Raw genomic sequence first — 19,264 nt, 5'->3', positions numbered from 1 at the left:
ATTCAAAAAGGCTGAAATTAAAGAATCCTTTAATAGAAAACATATTTCTGATTCTACAGCTATAAAACACGAGAAAAAGTCTGCTAATGAACTGCATGATGCCAATGGATCATATTGTACATCATTATAAAAATACACTTTTTAAAAATTGACTAAATTTGGATTTGAATCTAAGAGTGTACTTATCATATCTCTTCTAGGGTAAACTTAAAATATAAATGACTGATTTTAAAATATTTAAATAGAATTATTTAAAAGTTCTGCTTCTGGACAATAAAATATAAAAACCTCTTTGTTGGAGCAATGTGAAGTCATTAAAAATGGATCCTGGGTCTTGCCCACTTCTGATTTTTATTATTCTTTTAGTCTGTCTTTACTATTCCCCAGTGATAGCTGACAGGGTATCCTCTCTGTATTTTTCTCTGACTTAGATTAAACCTTTGGGGTTATGTTTTCCATTTTTTATGGGAAATTTGGGGCCCTTTAATGCACATTAAGAAAATATCAAAGGCCAGATGCTCTTTTGCTTGATGGCATTTTCCATGAGGAAGATTGGGCATGTGTGTAAGCAACAAATCACTGGACCACTCATTATCCTCCCCTTATCACCGGATGGGCTTACAAAAAAAATAAAACAAAACACGGCTCAGATTTTATGAAACAGGTTATTAGCTACCATTTTTTATTTTGGATTAATTGCTATTCCAGAATATAGACTCAGATTGTCCTTATCAGTTTGAAACATGAAACACAAAATCTGTTTAGAGGAATTAAGTTTTATCACATAACTGGTTTTGATTCTGGAAAATCATTCATGGAGGAGGATAAAACTCACTTATAAATTCTCATTTGGGCAAAATGATTTAGGAAAGAGTGCTGAATGGATACCTGATCTTATTAATGTCTAAAGTATGGCCGCTGTCAACATAGAAGACGATACTTGGATTGTAAGATGTGGGTTTTATGTATATGAATATAAATGATGTTAATAATAACTGAAATTGTTTCTACAGTGAAATTTCTCCATATATACAAGACCAAATCAAACCAGATTTTCAGAAAAGCAAACCTTTGTTGGTGACTTTGGGCACTAGAATGTTATGCCTTTGGTTTTTTTGTTTGTTTTTTGAGGAAAAAGTATGCTCTCCTTTTCAAGAAATGAACAGATATATTGCATTTAGTTCTGAATCCAAATCTTGCCAGAATAAATACATTAGTTTCTATTTGGTCTACTTCTGTTGTATGCTGTTACTGTCTTCCATTTGCATTACATAAAAAAAGCTATTTAATTTTGCAGGGTGACTAGCTTGGACACATTTTGCCTCAAGTGCTCCCCCCAAGTCCTTACCTAGACCCTCATCCCATCAGTCTACCTCAGCTGTCCCTGCAGATAACCAGCCTGCTTGAACCCATTTGGCCCCACTTCCTGAGGATTGCCAGTCACCTTTCTGGAATTCGAGGCCCTCTCTCCTGACTGCCAGAGTGCAGACAGGCTTTCGGTTCCTCATCCACTTCCAGATTTGTATAAAATGCCACTTTACAAGGCATAGGATCTGGCTTTCTAAGTAGCCATCCAAAGGTGTGCCCAGGGTTCATATGATGCAGGCAGTGAAGACTCGGTGGTGAAGTTTAGCCAAAGGGAAGCAGGAAATGAGAAGAAACATAGCAGATAAATTCCTCTCCTCCGTCCAGATCTCCCTCTGTCCCGCAGACTGCCTCACGCTTTCTCCCTACACCTTACCTGCAGCTTCTTTCTAAGTCAAGTGTTGCAGCTGCCCAGTGATTCTCTGTGTCTCTTTGAGGTTCACTGGAGAGTAGCAGCCTGCTTGATGGCACAGCTCCTCCACTATTCACCCATCATTTCCTGCCTCTCTTCCTTTGTGCCTCACTCTCTAAATCATGGATTCATGCCTTCCAAATAAAGGATGGGCACGAAATTCGGGCCTTGTTCTCTGGAGAATTGGGGCTGAGATCATTGATCCTTGTGGCAGAGATGAATAATGCTACACCAAAATGTGTGTTGTCACAGGGAAGCAGCTCACCAGCCAGGGACTCCATTTTTTCCCAGCACCCTCTGCATCAACATGTGGCCACATTATCCACTGCCATCACTGGAATGGGAGCAAGACCGATGTGAGGCACTTCTGGGCTTACAGTTTTAAGGAGCAGGCAGACCTTCTCTTTTCTCTCTACCTTTCCCTCAGATGCCACTAGGAGTTTGCAGAACCAAAAGATGGGAGAAGCCCCGTACAGCAGAAAACTGACTAGGAATACGTGTTTCAGACTGTGGTATTAGTAAGAAATGAGATTCCGCAGAAATTCTGGATTGTATTTGGACAGCAGGATGTGTTCCCCTAACCAAAGTCTTTATATTAAGAAAACGAAGACAGGGATTTTAAGTACACTGCCATTAAGTGGCAATTGGGGCATCTGATTCCAATTCTATTCGGTTCCAATGACTTTTCTCTTAGCCACTATACGCTATTGCTCCATGTCGTAATAACAACAGCCACAATAAATATAATTAGTATTTATCATTGCTATGTGCCAGGCACGCTGTATCAGTTTTCTCACATAATCTCACAATAACTGTCTGAGGGAGGTTCTCCTATAAACCTCACACTGCAGCTGAAAAATCCAAGGACTATAAGAATAAATAAAATGTGAACCTGATGGGGCGCCTGGGTGGCTCATCTGCCTTCAGCTCAGATCGTGATCCCAGAGTCCTGGGATCAAGCCCAGCATCAAGTCCTGAATCAGGCTCCTTGCTCAGCAGGGAATCTGCTTCTCCCTCTGCCCCTCCCCCTGCTCCTGCTCTCTTTTTTTCTTTCTCATTCTCTCTCAAATAAATAAATAAATAAAATCAAAAAAATAAAAATAAAGTGTGAACCTGGGATTTTCAACCCAGGTGGTCTGACTTATTCTACCTGATACGGTATATTACTTCCCAGAGCATTTCAACTCAGTAGTGAACTGTTAACAAAGACCAAATACATATATTCATTTAATCTCAAAATGCACTGTGGAGTAAAAGTCTATTTTATCTTAGAGAAATGCAAACTCTAAATCAGATGCATTACATTGACCAAAATGATAAACCACAGAGAGTCAAACTTCATAATTAAAACAGTTTTCTGAGAGAGCCTAAGGTGAGGTTTATTGGACAGTAAGCTATTATCCATTTATAAAGCATCCTATCAATTTCATAGATTTTTGTGGTTATTAAAAATTATGTAAGATACAGAATTTATTGTGGTTAATGGCTAAATCTTGAGAGAATTATAACCAAAGGACATGGCTTCATTTATAGTAATATTGATCAGCTTGATTTCATTTTTTTCCTTACAATGTTTATGCTAATAAAACAGTAGAATTCATTTCTTTTTTTTTTCTTTCTTTCTTTCTATCTCTATCCATCATCCCCTAGATTTCAGACTAATGTTTTTTTCTGATTTTTAAAGGTCTGATGAGGCCATATGATAGTGTAGTCTGTGGCTATATACTAGAAACTGCCCCGATGTTAACATGCTGACTTTGCCAGAGCACTGTCATTAGGAGAATTAAAATATTAAGCAGAAATTTAAGATGCTTTCATTAGTCTAAGTTTGGTAGATCTATTGTTTACCCCTCCAATGTTTATGATCTTTTCGAGCAGGGATCTGAATAAGGGCCCAATACTCACTTTACAAGATAAAATAATTCCATATTCATTTTGCACAGAATACTCAATAATTCATGAATAGCTTTCTGATTGAAACTATTTTCATCTTTTTGCTAAATCACATCATTTTACCCCCATAAATAAGTCCATTTTGTTATTAAAGCCATACTGCAGTAAATGAGCATTAGATGTATTGCATTATTTAATTAACGCTTGTGTTCATTATTTGCATTGGAAGTAAACAGTATTAAAAAAGTAAACAAATTATTTTAATGAGGCCCTTCATATTATTCTTTTTTTCTTTCAAGGTTATGGCTGAATGAGTGGTTTGAAAAAGTTAATAGTTTATTGAACGCCTTGGAAAAGTTTTCTGCCATTAAAAGTAAAATATGCCAGTGTTTGCCTCCGAATAAAAATTATCAGTACAGGGGCGCCTGGGTGGCACAGCGGTTAAGCGTCTGCCTTCGGCTCAGGGTGTGATCCCGGCGTTCTGGGATCGAGCCCCACATCAGGCTCCTCCGCTAGGAGCCTGCTTCTTCCTCTCCCACTCCCCCTGCTTGTGTTTCCTCTCTCGCTGGCTGTCTCTATCTCTGTCGAATAAATAAATAAAATCTTTAAAAAAAAATTATCAGTACCGGGGCACCTGGGTGGCTCAGAGAGTTAAGCATCTGCCTTCAGCTCAGGTCATGGTCTCCAGGTCTTAGGATCAAATCCCACATTGGGCTCCCAGCTCAGCAGGGACTCTGCTTCTCCTTCTCCCTCTGCCTCTCCTCCTGCTTGTGCTCTTTCTCAAATGAATAAATAAAATCTTTAAAAGAAATTATCAGTACAGTGAAAAGGGGAAAAAATAAAAGTAGCCCCCGCCCAAAAAAGTTACACACGTAATAAACACGTAGCTTCCATACGGAACATACTGGTTTCAGAACCATACAATTTTAGGGGAGAAATGCTGCCTAAAATGTTTATAAGGCTTTCGAATTTATGTCAGACTAGGTTTATGTTAACTAGGATTTGTGAGCATTGAGGGATAAATATAACAGAAACAGCTGACTGATGAGAGTAAGGTCCACTTGGTCTGAATTTTGATGGATGTGGAGACAAGAGAAATTTCTTAAACCGCAAATAAACTTTCCACAGTGTGTTTATTTTAGTAGGTATGACACAAAACATATATTCTGGAATCGCATGAAAATAAATCCCGGTTTGCTACTGGGGCTCACTGATGTGCTCATAAGCCCATGTTCTTGGGATGGGATATTTACAGTTCTCTCAGATGAATTGCACCGCCTGCTTTCCTTGCACTACGACTTCTTTAGAGAGGACCATACTGCGAATGGTCAAGGACATGTGAGAATATTAAAGTATTTTCTGAGTGAGAAGATGCCCTGTGATTCGTTAAGTGCATTAGGCCATACCGATGACAACTTAGCCGTTTTACCATTTTCTTTGTCAATAAGAGCACAGGCCTTATGGCTTTCCTCTGTTTCACCAGATTTTTAGAACATGTCTCCCAACTCATTTAATAAGTCTTTTCTTCTTTGTGTTAAAAGTAGAAAACATATATATATCTTACTTCCTCAAAACTGTCTCTGAAAACTCTGAATCTGCCTTAATTTAAGGATAGTTAGTATTGGTTGCAAAGAGCTCCAGGGTGCTTACAGAATGAAATTATCTCTGTTCACAATCCTGTTCAAGGTCTTTCCTAAGCTGGTTCCACATGGACTTTCCAAACAAACTGGAGTGCTTCCTGTTCCTCAGCTTATCTTGAGGCAATCTTTCACTGCTAGGTGCATCCAGGCAACTCATAGAAGAAATGCAAAAGAGTCTGGATGAAGGCACATTCACCCTAAGCCTTAGGGAACTTCCAAGAATCATTTTCAAGAACAATGATTAGCACATAGTGCATGGGGCAGGGCAAGATTTCAATACATATCTGTATAATAAATACAAGAATCAATTTCCTACGTTTCATTATTGGCTACTCCCTTATTTCTCCATAAAATGTCCCTTTCACCCCATTTCTGTCTCAAAATCCAATTCATCCTTCAAAACGTGCTCAACTGTCACTTCCTCGACAGATATACTTAGAATCTTTTCCGTTGGAAGCCAATCTCTCTTTTCTGAGATACTATAAAACTAACTCATGCCTCTCTTCATGCCATTTTGGAGCAACTATCAATATCCACTTTTTCACTACAATTACTCGATTTATGGGCATACTTTGTATTTGTTTCTAGACCCTCAAAGGAAAGATCTGAGTCGGATTCATTTTTGTATGTTTCATAACACCTAGCATAGCGGCCTAACATCAAGGATGCTCAGTGATTTTGCAGAATGAACAAATGGAGAGATATACAGGTTGAACATCACTTGGAAAAGAGTTTCCCTGGGAAAGAATTACCAGTAGCTAGATCGATGGTTCCCCACCATATATAATCCCTTAAGTCTTGTATTGTTATAATAAACCTACATATGATTCTATCTCCTCTAGGAAGATCAGCACCTTAAGAGCAGGGATTGCATATTATTCATCTGATACCTCTAGGGTTTAAAAACACATTGTGTGACACCTGTTAGGAGTTGTTAATTCTTTGTAGAATCAATAAATATGAGGGCTCTAAATTAAAAAGCTTCTCTCCCATAATGCAATCTGTCCTTTTTTTTTAAACCAAGAATGCATATTTGTCACATCCCATGGCTAGAGTCGGGTTCCAGTCCATATCAAGCAGAAGCTTTAAAATCACTAAGCACAGCAGGTGCTCAGAGGCAGATTGTACTTGAAGTGCTGGAGCTGATTGAAATACTCCACTGACACTAAAATAGACAAGTGTACCTGTGACACGCAAGGGGTGTGAGTCCAGGCCTCAGAGGAGAAGCCAAACTGACAGCTCTTGTTTTTATGGGGCTTCTTTAAACAGGTAAAGCAAATATAATGTAGATGCCTTTTTAGGCAAAGCTTTTTCCTCTTGGACTAAATGAGATGAAGCCATGATTCTTGAAGAATCAACTTCCTCTCTTGCCTTTTTCCATGATAGGCCTTGTCCTTGAAGATATGTAACACCTGGGTCATACTTCTGTTCAGTATGTATTTATTAAAAGAACAGCGATGATAGATTATTCTAGGGTGAAGATATCTGGAGAACATTGGCACGCTTTTGTAAAGATTTGCCCCTGGTAGCAAATCTCCATTCTTGGTACTCTTCTCAAGCCCCCCCCCCTTTTTTTAAATCTTATCTTCCAACCAAAAAAAGAAAGAAAGAAAGAAAAGAAAAAAACCTCATTTCTCGTTTTAGCACACAGACCTTGCCCATTCTCAGTTTCATGTCATCGTTCATATTTTTTAATTCATTGGAATTCCCTGCCCACAAATCTCCACATATTGAAATTATAACCATCCTTCAAGGCCCAATTCAAATTTTTCACAGATGTGAGCTCTCCCTCCTTTAAATCTCAGAAAAACTCTTTTATGTTTCTTATTTCATCTCACCCTATTTTTTGGCAAAGATGCTATAAAGCAAAGACTATATCTTGATTATATCTCTATGCCTTATATGTAGCCCTAATGAGCAAGCTGTTCATTGTAGGATTTCAATACATATTCTTATGAAGTCTTTTCCTACCAAGGCTTATATAAATAGCACAAACTTGATTAACCAAATGCATATTTAAATGAAAGTGAGGTAGATTGTAAATGAGAAACTATGCTATTTAGATCAACTCTTCACTGAAAACAATGAAAAATGCTGGATAAAATACTTCTTTTTAAAATTACCTTAAAAATATTGAAAGCCTATAAGATAGTGGGAGCTGCTAGGGTAAATATTTTTTGGAAATGGGAATCTGAACCCAGAGAGGAAAGCTGAATATCAAATCAACATAAGTGCTCTCTGCCTGAGGGCATTTTTTTATACTATATGGTTGAACTTTGGTCAATTGACTTCACAGAATAATGGAAAGGTTGCTGCCTGAGGTCTTATGAAAGAATAAAGGAGAACCAATGTTAAACTTGCTCCCTTTCTCAAACTCAAGGGATTATAAAGAAAACTGCCTTTGTAGATGAACAATGTGAAAGAAGGGGAAAAAAAGGAAAACTGAAGAAAAATTCTGTGTCTGAGAAGTTGTATACTCTCCTATTATGTATACAAAATTTAAGAGTTTTAAACTTAGATGGAGCTAATCAATCACTGGAGTGTCCCAGACCCTCCAAGAAAAATGCTAAATATTCTGGAGTAGGACACGTTTATCCCAGGAATAAATGATTAGCATGCAGTCAAAAATAACCAGACACACAAGGAAACAAAGCAAAAGAGAAGCAGCAGAAATGAACTGATGCAGACTTCAGATGTTATGTCACAACACACAGAATATAAAACAACCATGGGCTTCTAAGTTTAATGAAGTAGAAGGGAGTCTGGAAAATATCTGCAGAAGACAACTGTCACAAATGACATATAAATTAAAAAAAAATTCTAGAGATGAAAATCACAATAATTGAAGATGTTTATCACAAAGGGAGATTGAATTAAAGAATTAGAAGATAAGTCAAGAGAAATGGTTTGGAATGCAGTTCAGAAAGACAAAAAAGATTTTAAAAAGAATGTAAAATGTGGAGAATAGAGTGAGAAGACAATGAAGGTTTAACTAGAGGCTTAGAAAAAAATGAAAATATAAAAGAAGTTTCATTTGAAAAGATAATAGCAAAATAATAAGATAATAATACGATAATTTTCTAAAATATATTAATGACAGTTATAAACAATTTCAAGGCAATCCTGGCAGGAGGAATAAAACTGTGGAAAAACAAAGTAAATGATAACTATATTATGAGCAGCCAGATAACAGCAGTTAAACTAAGGTAGCTTCTTGATCATAACAATATATGACAGAAAATAGTGGAATAACATCTTTGATGTGCTGAAAGAAAGTAACTGCCAACTCAAAATTCTATATCCAGAGAGAATATATATATATTTCCAGAATGAGGGATAAATAGAGACATTTGAAACAAACAGACACTGAGATAGGTTGTTACTGTAAGACCTTTACTACAGGAATTTCTCAGAATATACTTCAAACAAAAGAAAAAGACCTTCCTAGAAAATGAAGGAAGAAGTAAATGGCAAAGAACATAGCAAATATCAAACCAACACAACTCTATTTAAAAAACAAAACAAACAAACAAACAAACAAAAACGTGTCTGGTGGTGTTAAAAAAAAAAGAAGAAAGAATTAAAATATCAGACAATAATAGCATCTATGTGAGAAGAGGATACATGGATTAAAAATATTCTAAGGTAATATTTTGGAAGAGGGTAAAGGGTTTGCTTAGCTTTAGGCTTTGATAAGTCATCAACGCTGTAATCCTAAACAAGCCACTAACAAAATAGAAACAAAAGGCATCACTTAAACCAGTGCAAAGAAAAAAAAATGTATGGAAGAAAAAAAAATGAAAAGAAAAAGCATGACATATTTAGAGAAAGAGGCAAAAAACAAAAGAAGCCTACACTGTGTTTCCATTTATATAAATTCAAAACCAAGCAAAGTAAGCTAGATTTCTTAAGGGCTAGAGATACAGGTGGGAAAAAAATGAAAGGTTATAAAATAATGACTAAAATGCATCGAACTCTGTGGCAAGGGAAGAAACTGGATGGTACAGGGATGAATGGCAGGGGGTGAGGCTTCTAGAGGGCTGACCGAGTGTTGATTTGGGTGCTGGTTATGTAGGAGTTTGATTAATAACTTTTAAAATACACATATCTACTGTACATTTTACTAAAAATGGTTTCTGCACTATTTTTCAATGACCATATTTTAAACATTTAAAGTATGTTACAAATCGGAGTATGTAAAAAACCATGACAATATGAGCATCATCCTTTCCCTCATAATCCAGGAAATCTGGGTGTAGTGATACCAGTGGTTTTCAAATGCTCCTTTACACAGGAGGGCCGGCCAGTCTTCACCAAACTCTCTCTGGTCCAAGATGAAGTGAACAAAACAGAGACAAGGTATTTAGACATAAAAGGGGGATAGTTTCCCATTTTGCTAAAGACTACCGTGTTGCATTCTGAGGTTTTATCCTACCTAGATTTGGGATTGGGGTAGTTTATGACGCCCTTTCTGTTAGAAAGTGACAGTGGTAGGAAGTGGTAGGTTACTCTTGAATGTTCTTACTAAAAAAAAGCAAACAAACAAAGACAATGAGTCAGTCCTCTTTTTCCTTGAGTAAGAGGTCACTGAGAAGCCAAAACCTATGAATCTCTCATTTACACACACCGGTGTCTATTTCCAGGAGGGGGCTGCATTTGATAGAAATCAGACTTGTCTACAAACTGAAAGAATTTCAGTGAGAAAGAAAAATGGTCAAACATGGAATGTGGGATCAGGCATATCTTGTGACCTGCTATATTAAATGTGAAAGTCAAAGGGTTAAGAGCCAGGGGAGGAAGATGAGGGCTCCAGGAAAATGTATATGTTCATGCAAGAGATAACATCTAGAGCGATGGCTTCGCTTTCAGAATTATTCCGTGCTTAGACCCAACATTTATGCTGCCTATGGATACACAGTCCTCTTTTTGGAGACCATATATGATGGTGTTCCTTGAATCGATGTATTTTCTCCTCTACATATGTCTGCATCAGTTCAAGTACAAAACTAATATGCCGTAAAAATATGTTATACCTATATTATAGGTATATATATTCTGTATTACATACTACAGAATATATTTCTATATTTCGATAGAGTATATTAGACTATAATAATTAATCTATGGCTACTATTTATTTTTTCTTTTATTAACTAATTTCACTCTCGATTGATTCTCTTGGCAGATATCAGTATCCCCATTTTACAGATGAGGATTCTGAAGCTCAAAGAGGTTGAATAACTTTGTCAGCTCCTAAGCAGCAAAACTGGCACGAGGTCCCCTGTGGTTGAACTTCAAAGCCCAGCTCCTAGCTACTTTGCTGCTTTGTCTTACCATTGCATTAACATTCAAAGATCATTCCTATAAAGATTAAAATGCCATTTACTCTTTAAACCACATTTTGTACTACTCAGTTTCTACTGACCCCTTGGAGGAAAGGACAGACTTTTTCCCAGAAGCACAATGAACAATACCAGGACATGTGTAAGGGGGTGCAAGGGAAATTCAGAAACTTGAGCATAAATCTCTTTCAAAATAAAACCACAGCATCTTTAATCAAGGCCTGGCAATCATCGTATCGTTTCTCTGAGACTGGAATTGGTAAATGTGGGCTATCCCACTAGGCCTTTAATACTTGGTTAGAAATGTATCCAAGAAGTTGACTAGCACGACAATTCATGCAGTACAAACACGAATCTGTAATTCTCTTCCCCATTTACCACAAAATGCAGTTAGTTCCTGCGCTGAATTCACTTTGAAGATGAGTGCCTGGGAGAAACCAGAAGAGCATTGAAAATGGGGCCAGGAGTCATAAATAGGGACTGCCAAAAAACGTTAACGAATTTCTTCTAAAAGTAAAAATCTATTGTCAATTTACAACTGAGAAGGTTGAACTGGAGGCAGGCAATTAGTGAGAGGACTTGAAAGGTTTGCCTCCAATCGAAAAAAAGAGCTTTCTTTCACCTGTATAACATTAAGCAGCTGATAATTATATCTCCTGGTCCTGGGACGAGGAGATTAAAATAATAAAATAAAAATAAAGCAAATGCTTTAATTTGGAATCTGATCTCTCCCATTCTCCCAGAACATTCACATAAACGCTGCTCCCTCCGGTGGAGTCCTTCTCACCCAGCAGGAGGAAGATCATTTCTCAGCAGCCAAACTTGCGAGGCAAGCAACTTTTCCTCCTTTTCCTGCCTCCCTCTTTAGAACTCATTCAAAGGGAAGACAAAGGACCCGGGATTGGATGGGAGTTGTTTTGTGCCTGGCCCTTAGGGGTACTTTATTTTTCTTAAAAAGATTATCTCAACCTTACTGTAGCCCCCAAATAAAAACAAAACAAAAGGCTAGAACAAATTTCTGAGGCCGTTTAAATTAAAAATACAAAGGATTGAGATGTATTTTTAATTTATTTATAATTAGTTTACAGATTGGACCGCACTGAGGTTCCAAAATCAGCAAGCCACTTGGGGATAAAGACTATTGCAATTATCAGGAACAAGCCAAATGCTACCTTTTGTTCTTCTATTTAAAAAAAAACAAACAAACATCTCCTAGCAAATGATTTTCTATTTCCTATTTAAAGAGGATTACATAGCAAACAGGACTAGTGGCTGGAGAGCAAAGAACTTTCCATCGTTTTATTACCTGCCAAATACAAATTAGTTCATTGTGGTTAACTCCTGCCAGGCGACCCCTTTCCCTGCCGCCCATCAGGCCGATGGGGTATGGCAGGTTGGTTCCTGCCCGGCGTCCTTCCTAATCAGGAGGCTGTCAGACATGCTGCCTGCCCACCGTCTCCTTCATTGAGTGGCAGCTCTGGGGCTTGGGCAGCAAGGGTTTGAGCTTGAACTGCCCCGTAACTAGCTCGGATGTGCTCCTACTTACTATCACTGTCAAATCTCTGTGGGCATATGTAAGGTCCTCCTCCAGGTACAATAGAGAAACCCTACAAATTTCACTTTATGTAATGACTACAGGATACAGAAATTGTATTAGTTCCATTAGACGGAGTCAGAAATATTCAGAAAGTTAGCTGGATTTAGTGAATGTCGCAGTTAGACTAAGATAAAAAATCACTTTGTTAATTTAGAGTGTTTCCTCATTGGTAACACCCTATATTAAGGTGCCATTTATAAACAGTTTATTATTATTTATTAATGTATGAAGCACTTTATAGCATGCAAGATAACAACTTAAATTCATGTATTAAAGATGCACGTACATGGTTTAATAGGATTTACGTCTTATAATATTCTTTAAAACAGCTTCCCATAGTCTCATCTGTTAAGCATTTATTACTAATGCATTTTATAACATACTTTATAATACATTATTTGAACAAGTAGCTGCATTTAGCGATCATTTCATAAATAAGAATAAAGCATTTATAAATGGCACCTTAATTTAAAGTGTTACCTTCACATTACTAGATAGCTGCTCACCATTCATCTCATTTTGTGATTATTCTCCAAATGCACCACTTAATAAAACAGACACTAAGTTCTATTTTTCCTTCATCTGATTAAAAGTTTATTGAGTCATTTCCTCCATCTGCTTTCAGTCATTGGTAGCTTGGAGGCTTGAGTGTGATTTCTGATGAAACCAAACTTTTAATTCAATACTATTTCTGTGAAGATGATAATAGTAAAAGCAGAACTACCTACCATGTTAGACAGAGCCTGCTGCTTAGATTCTTTGTAAAATTCGAGTTTTCGACTAGAAAGAACAATCCAGGAAGTAGACCAGTTTTTCCTGAGGAAAAGAGAAGAGAAAAAAAAAGCATTATCACTTGAAGAAATCATTCAAAGATATTTATCAGCAACATTTGGAAGGAGTAGAGTCTGTATTTTTAAGTAGTCTTCATAAAAGTCTTTTCTTTATTAAAATCTATAGGTGGTATGGAATTTGGGTAATAATAAAGACATTCTGTAATTTTTAAAAATCATGGCATTTATAGTAAACATTTCTCATTTGGAGATCCTCACAAAATCTTTTTCAAGTAGTAAAACCCCAATTTTCGTGTAGCCATGTCCCCTACTTGAGAGTGTTTCCACGACAAGCCAACAACAGCAAAGTAAAAACAGAAATCTGAACCCCCCCTTCATTGTTACTTCTCTTCATTGTTTCAGCCTATTTCAGAATCTGAAAAACTAACCAACTAACGTATCATTGTCTAGTTCAATCTTTTTTTTTTTTTTTGAGAGCAGAGGGAGAGGGAGAGAGAATCTTAAGATCTTAAGCAGACTCCACACCCAGTGAGGAGCCCTACATGGGGCTCAACCTCACAACGCTGAAATCATGACCTGAGCCAAAATCAACAATTTGCGCTTAACCAACTGAGCGACCTAGGCAGCCCCAAAATATTTTTTTAATATTGAATCTCACTAGAAATCAAAGAAATGCAAATCAAAACAATGAAATGATTTTCCCCTCTTTGCCAATCAAATTGGCAGGAATTAGAAGGAATAATACCAAGGGTGACTGAAAGGGTGAAAAAATGAATTCTTCCATACAATTTTGGTGGGAAAGTACACGAGCACATCTTCCTGGAGTGAATTTGGCAATAAGCTTTTTTTTAAAAAATCTTTTAAAATGTGTTTGTCTTTTGACTAAACGAGTCCATTCCTATGAATTTAAGTTTATCCTAAATTAGTCATCTCATAAGTTGTTAAGGCTGTGGGCACAAGAATGAAGTGAACTGTTATTTCTTCGTTGTGGACCTAAAATATATTTTAAAAGTTTATTTGTATAAATTAAATGTAATAGATTCCTATAATGAAATAATAAACCCTATGCTATGAAAAAATACTGATATGGGAAGATTTTAATGAAGACCATAATACAATATGTAGTTTACAACCCTGTCCTGTTCATTTTCCTAAGACTGTATTCCCCCATCTAAGCCCTTTCTGATGATTAGCTCTCATTCATCAGCAGTTCAAATATTATGTCCTAAAATGCCATCTGTGACTTCCTTACACAGCACTTATGATAAATTAAAAAATAATTTTTGTATATTTCACCTCTATCTCTCCCCATCCTAAAATACCCTCAAAATGATAAAAAGCATTTCGTGCTTACAGAAGTATTCCCAGGTGCCTAGCACAGAGGAAGTACTACAAACATATTCACTGAGTCAATGCCTGGACTTTAGGCATGGGGAAAAAGAGCTGGGTATAACAATAGTTAAATCAGGTGATAAAATTACAACTTTTGATTTTCCTTTCTATTTCTTGGTGTTTATCAAATTTCTTGCATTGAACATGTATTACTTCAGCAATTATATGTCTATTTGTGTTGTAAAGAATGTCCTTTTGTAGGTGGTAAAGCATTAAAGAGATTAATGTACTTTTCTATCCGTTATATCATACTGCTGCAGTTGGCTTTGGTTTAACACTCACTTCAAAATAACTGAATTCATTTTATAAAAGTGGTAGGAAAAAAGTTTACAAGAAAGACTTTCTTCAGGTCAATAAAAAACCTACTCAAAAACATATTTAAAATGACCATTGAAGATCCCTGTGTAGTTATTTCCACTTGCTTCTTAGAATTCAGGGGTTTGATTGAAAGGACAGTTTTGATTCAGTAAAGTTAATATTTACGACAAGATTAGATTGCTCTTACGTGCCTGAAGCTTTCTTAACCATGCACCATTGTGCTAAAAAAAAAAAAAACCCAACATGATAAACAGAAACAAAACAAACAATATGTGTATTCCAACATGCAAATATGAACATTATGTTCTTGAACCCAATTGTCTTCAAAGAGTCACTTTTTCTATCAAACAATGAAAAAGGTGAAAAAAACAACGCCAACACAGAAAGCCACATAGACCTTCACCCTCTTTTCCCCTAGAGCCCTCTTGTCCTTTAAGGCACCAGGAGCAGCAAAATAAATCGGGGCAGCCATAGCCTTGTCTCTATGCAGGTCATAATATTAGCTGACCCCAGATAGAAAAAAGAAAAACATTGGAAGGACTGCTGGTCTACACTGGGCATCGTTTATCTCTACCCGTTATTTTGACAGTATGTGATCAGGGAATATGGAACACCCTCAGACTGATGGAACCCATATTTAACCTGCCTTTTATATTTCCCACTATATTTTTCATCTCCTGGCAGGGAGATACTATACCTTATTTGCTTCCAGTCTATAGCGAGCCCGGGATAAATGGTTCTGATTTGAATCTGTTTCAGATGTTGATCGTTTACAGAACGTGTTGGCATTACTCTTCTCTTCCCTAAACTTGGAACTGGAACTGGTTAGAAATGAAGTTGCATGAAATTGAATTATCTCATGGTTCTTTGTTAGAACTTTGAACTGCTATGAAATGTTCCCTCGTAGGTGAATGTGATGAACAAGTCAAAGAGGGTAAAAACTGCAGGCCTTGGAAACTTAGTAATATGAATTGCTCTGACACTTTACATACAGTGTTATTTCATTTTGAATTTATGAATAACAACGTCTCTATGGTGTTAAAATAAAAGTGAAGATTTTTCCAATTTGCTTAAAATAATTTTATTTCAAAAAGAAGAAGAAATACTGTTGTCAACTTTTTAGATGCCCTAATTTCATTTGTTTTTTTTCATTCTCTTTAAAAATAAAAATTAACATATATTATTTTGAGTACCTACTAAAGTTTGATTTAGTTCCACAAAAAATATAATGAAGATACTAATATGTCCATTTACAATACAGAAAATGAGGTGCACAGAGTTCAGGTAACTTACTTAATAAAGCCAGTTAGATTTAGAGTCAAACCCAGTTTCACTGACTCTAAAGCCTATAATCTGGTCACTAATTTATGCTGTCTTTTTTTAAGGATTGAGCGTTACTATCTTTGCTAAGGAGATTGTCAATGTCAGATTTCACCATGGTTTTGGTTGAAATGCTCACATTATAAAAGCCAGTGTGCATAGCCTGTGACAAGGCAGAAGCCATGTAGGCTTCCTTATAAACTGTCTTACCTGATGCTAATTGAAAGAGCAGAACAAAGGCCCACCACTTCCAAACTCCACTTCCTTTAGAAGTTGCATGGATTTAAAGGAGTCACACAAAGGACCATTCAACTCCTCAGAAGAAGCTGGAAGCAGGGGTGTGCTCCTAATGATGGTACTTCTGTCTCTTTCCTGCTCTGCTGAGGAATTATTCTGGTCAGACTCATCTACAGTCAGTGACGATCATACAACCAGGAAGTTAGTCAAAAGTCTGTAGTCTAGGAGTGGCTGAGAATTCACATCAGGGGAACAACTTTTAACCTATGACTTAAATCGGAACCTGACTCTCTGAATGAGGTACTCTGGGCATTCGACCATTTTTGTCACAATATCTGTCTGGTTCATTCCCCATCTGATGGGTTTGGCATGTGCTGCCTGTAGTTCTCAGGATACCCGTGCAAGAGCTTCCTCAGCTCCTTACTGTAACACAGGAGCCACTTGGATGACATTGTCAGCTCTGGAGAGAGTTGTGAAAGGGGTCTGTTGGCAAGGTTTTGCCCTGACTTGAACCTTTAATGCTTTCTTTCTGCACCCAAATCCTTAATAGGTGACTACCGTCCAGTATGTTGAAGACAACTCAGGAAGCGAGTTACTCCTGCGAACTTTCAGGGCTTAGCCAAAACAGGTAAGTTTCACAGTTTCTGATGAAACTTTTAAAATAAACCTTTCAAGGATGAAGTGGTTTTCAGAACGGAGAGAAAGTCCATCTAATCCCCTACCTCCCCCAAAGAGGTGGACATCATCCCTGACCTCTTCAAGCTTTTCCACTTCTGAGATAGTACCTGACATTTAGTAGGTGCTCATTAAAGGTTTTTGAGCAAAAGTTTATAAGGACTCTCAAATTTCAGGGGGGTCTCATCTCTAGATTTTTCCTGCTCTGTGACTACTGTTATTCACTTATAAGTACCACAAAAGCACGAATCTCCTATATTTCTCTTTTCTGTTCTTAGTTCCCTAGTGTTTTGGTATGTCATTCTTAGCATTATAAAAAAACAACTATCTACTGCTTCTGGTTTAGTATATTTGCTTCTAATTTATAATTCTACTGACAGTCCTGAGCTGTCTCCTGAGGTCTTTCTGACCTCTCATACGTGTGTCAGTAAGATGAGCTACTATGCATGCTTTGGTCCCCACTCTGCGCTAGGGATTACACCTGGTATTTTGGACGTGTCAAGTAATTAAAATGCAAAGTCAGTCACCAGTATCTATGGAACATCTACTGCACAACAGTCACAATTCCAAGGACTGAATACATAAAGGCAAATAGGAGAGACCTCAAAGAGTTTCCCTTTAACTCAGGGGGACACAGGCAATAAACATGGAAGCACACGGCACTGGCAGGTGGTTAATACTCATATTACAGAAGAGCAAACTGAAGTTCAGTGAGCCTACATCCTACCCAAGGGCAGAGAACTCATAAATACGGGAGTCGAGCCAACTCTCCTGGACCCTGATGAGCACATTCACTCGGCTGCATCTTGTCTCCAGAGCAGGGGGCGTGCAGCTCTCCCTGAGTCAGGTCGAGCACGTCTATGCAGAGCCTCATCATAGGCTCTGAGAAAGGGAGATAAAGAACTTTTGTCAAACAAGCACTTAAATGTCCTTCTCCTTGGAGCCGAGCCATTTCTTGCCTGACTTGGGATGTTACAGGCCCTTTCATCCCTACCTTCCCACGATGGCTAGTAGGTAAATTTATCCATTGGTGGGGGCCAATTAATGCCTCACCTCATTATCTAAACTGTACAGAGACTTTTTTTTTCTATTCTTCCACATGGAGGGGGAAAAACACAAACTATTGGTTAGATTTAGGGCTAAGGAAGACACAAAGCTCAGGAAATATACCACCTTAGTACATCAGAGGTGTTAGGAATAGGTGGACAGTCTCCCCACAAATTATGGATAACAATCAGGTGAGGGATTGATACTGGGACTAGTGATTCAATGCAAGAAACAGATTGTGGCTCAAGAAATTCAGTATTTATATTTTTTTTCTTTTGGCAAAAAAATCCAAATCACACTGAAGATGGGAAAGGGGCTTACTACAGTTAGGAGGGGGAAGAACTAAATTTGAATGACAGCTATTTACATGTATGCAATTGGTGGGGTATTTTATCCAAGTGAGACACTTCACAAAACTTTCCTAAAACAAATTCCCTGTTGTGGAGGTGGGACGGGGGAAATCCTCCCAAACCCCAAAAAACAACACAGCCATCCGCCAGGCAGAAAACTCCTTGCATTCTACAAAATGGACACCGGGTGGCAGCACATAATAACAGCAACTTTGTAACTGCTTCTCTGAAGACAGCTTGATGGAAAATAGTTCTTAAAATATTCATTGCCATTATAAGACTTTGTTAGCTTGAGCTCAGGTTTCATACATTCGTTTGTTTTATATCCTACACCCACCTCTCCTATGCCTCCTTTAGGTAACGATGGGTGGCCAACCAAAAGTCAGAGGAAAATACATATGAGACAACATCATAATATCAGACTTTCTTGGGGGACCTGCCTTTTTTATCTGATTTGATCACACTGGGTTTGACATGAGTCCCCACCGTGGTGGGAGTGACAGTGATTTAGTCTAGTATCCCTGACTGATGGTCCATAAAATCCCTTGGTCACTCTTAAGTGTTCTTAAGCATTCTCAAACTGCTAGGTTAGGAAATTATTTCTTCTCCCTCATACTCCAAGTCTCTTGTAAGTTGCCACTGCTAAAAGTGGGCCAAAGAGACACTGAAGTATAAATACACACATCTCTGTCAGTATTACAAGAAATGCAAAATCTTGATATATTCAAAGAGTGATATATCAGATCTTGGAAATTATAACAGAGCATACGATGGAAATACTAAAACTAAAGCAAACTTTTAGAACTTAACTTCTGTATTCTGTACTATTCAAATCTTCCCTCCAGTCTTCACTACTGAGCATAAATGGAGAAAAAGACAATTCAG

General features: G+C 37.5%; 1 protein-coding gene across 3 annotated transcripts in view; it reads right to left on the bottom strand.

The window, feature by feature from the left end:
• Window positions 1-19,264, bottom strand: part of ARHGAP15 (Rho GTPase activating protein 15) — a 594,053-nt gene that overhangs the window by 481,256 nt on the left and 93,533 nt on the right. For all 3 annotated transcript variants that reach the window (XM_034643265.1, XM_019800514.2, XM_002920055.4), the window contains exon 6: window positions 12,978-13,065. In XM_034643265.1, coding sequence (XP_034499156.1) covers window positions 12,978-13,065 — 88 coding nt within the window. The remainder of the gene's footprint in view (window positions 1-12,977; window positions 13,066-19,264) is intronic.

Source organism: Ailuropoda melanoleuca, chromosome 2, assembly GCF_002007445.2.
Source record: "Ailuropoda melanoleuca isolate Jingjing chromosome 2, ASM200744v2, whole genome shotgun sequence".
NCBI lineage: Eukaryota > Metazoa > Chordata > Mammalia > Carnivora > Ursidae > Ailuropoda > Ailuropoda melanoleuca.
This window is presented reverse-complemented; position numbering and strand designations above follow the sequence as displayed.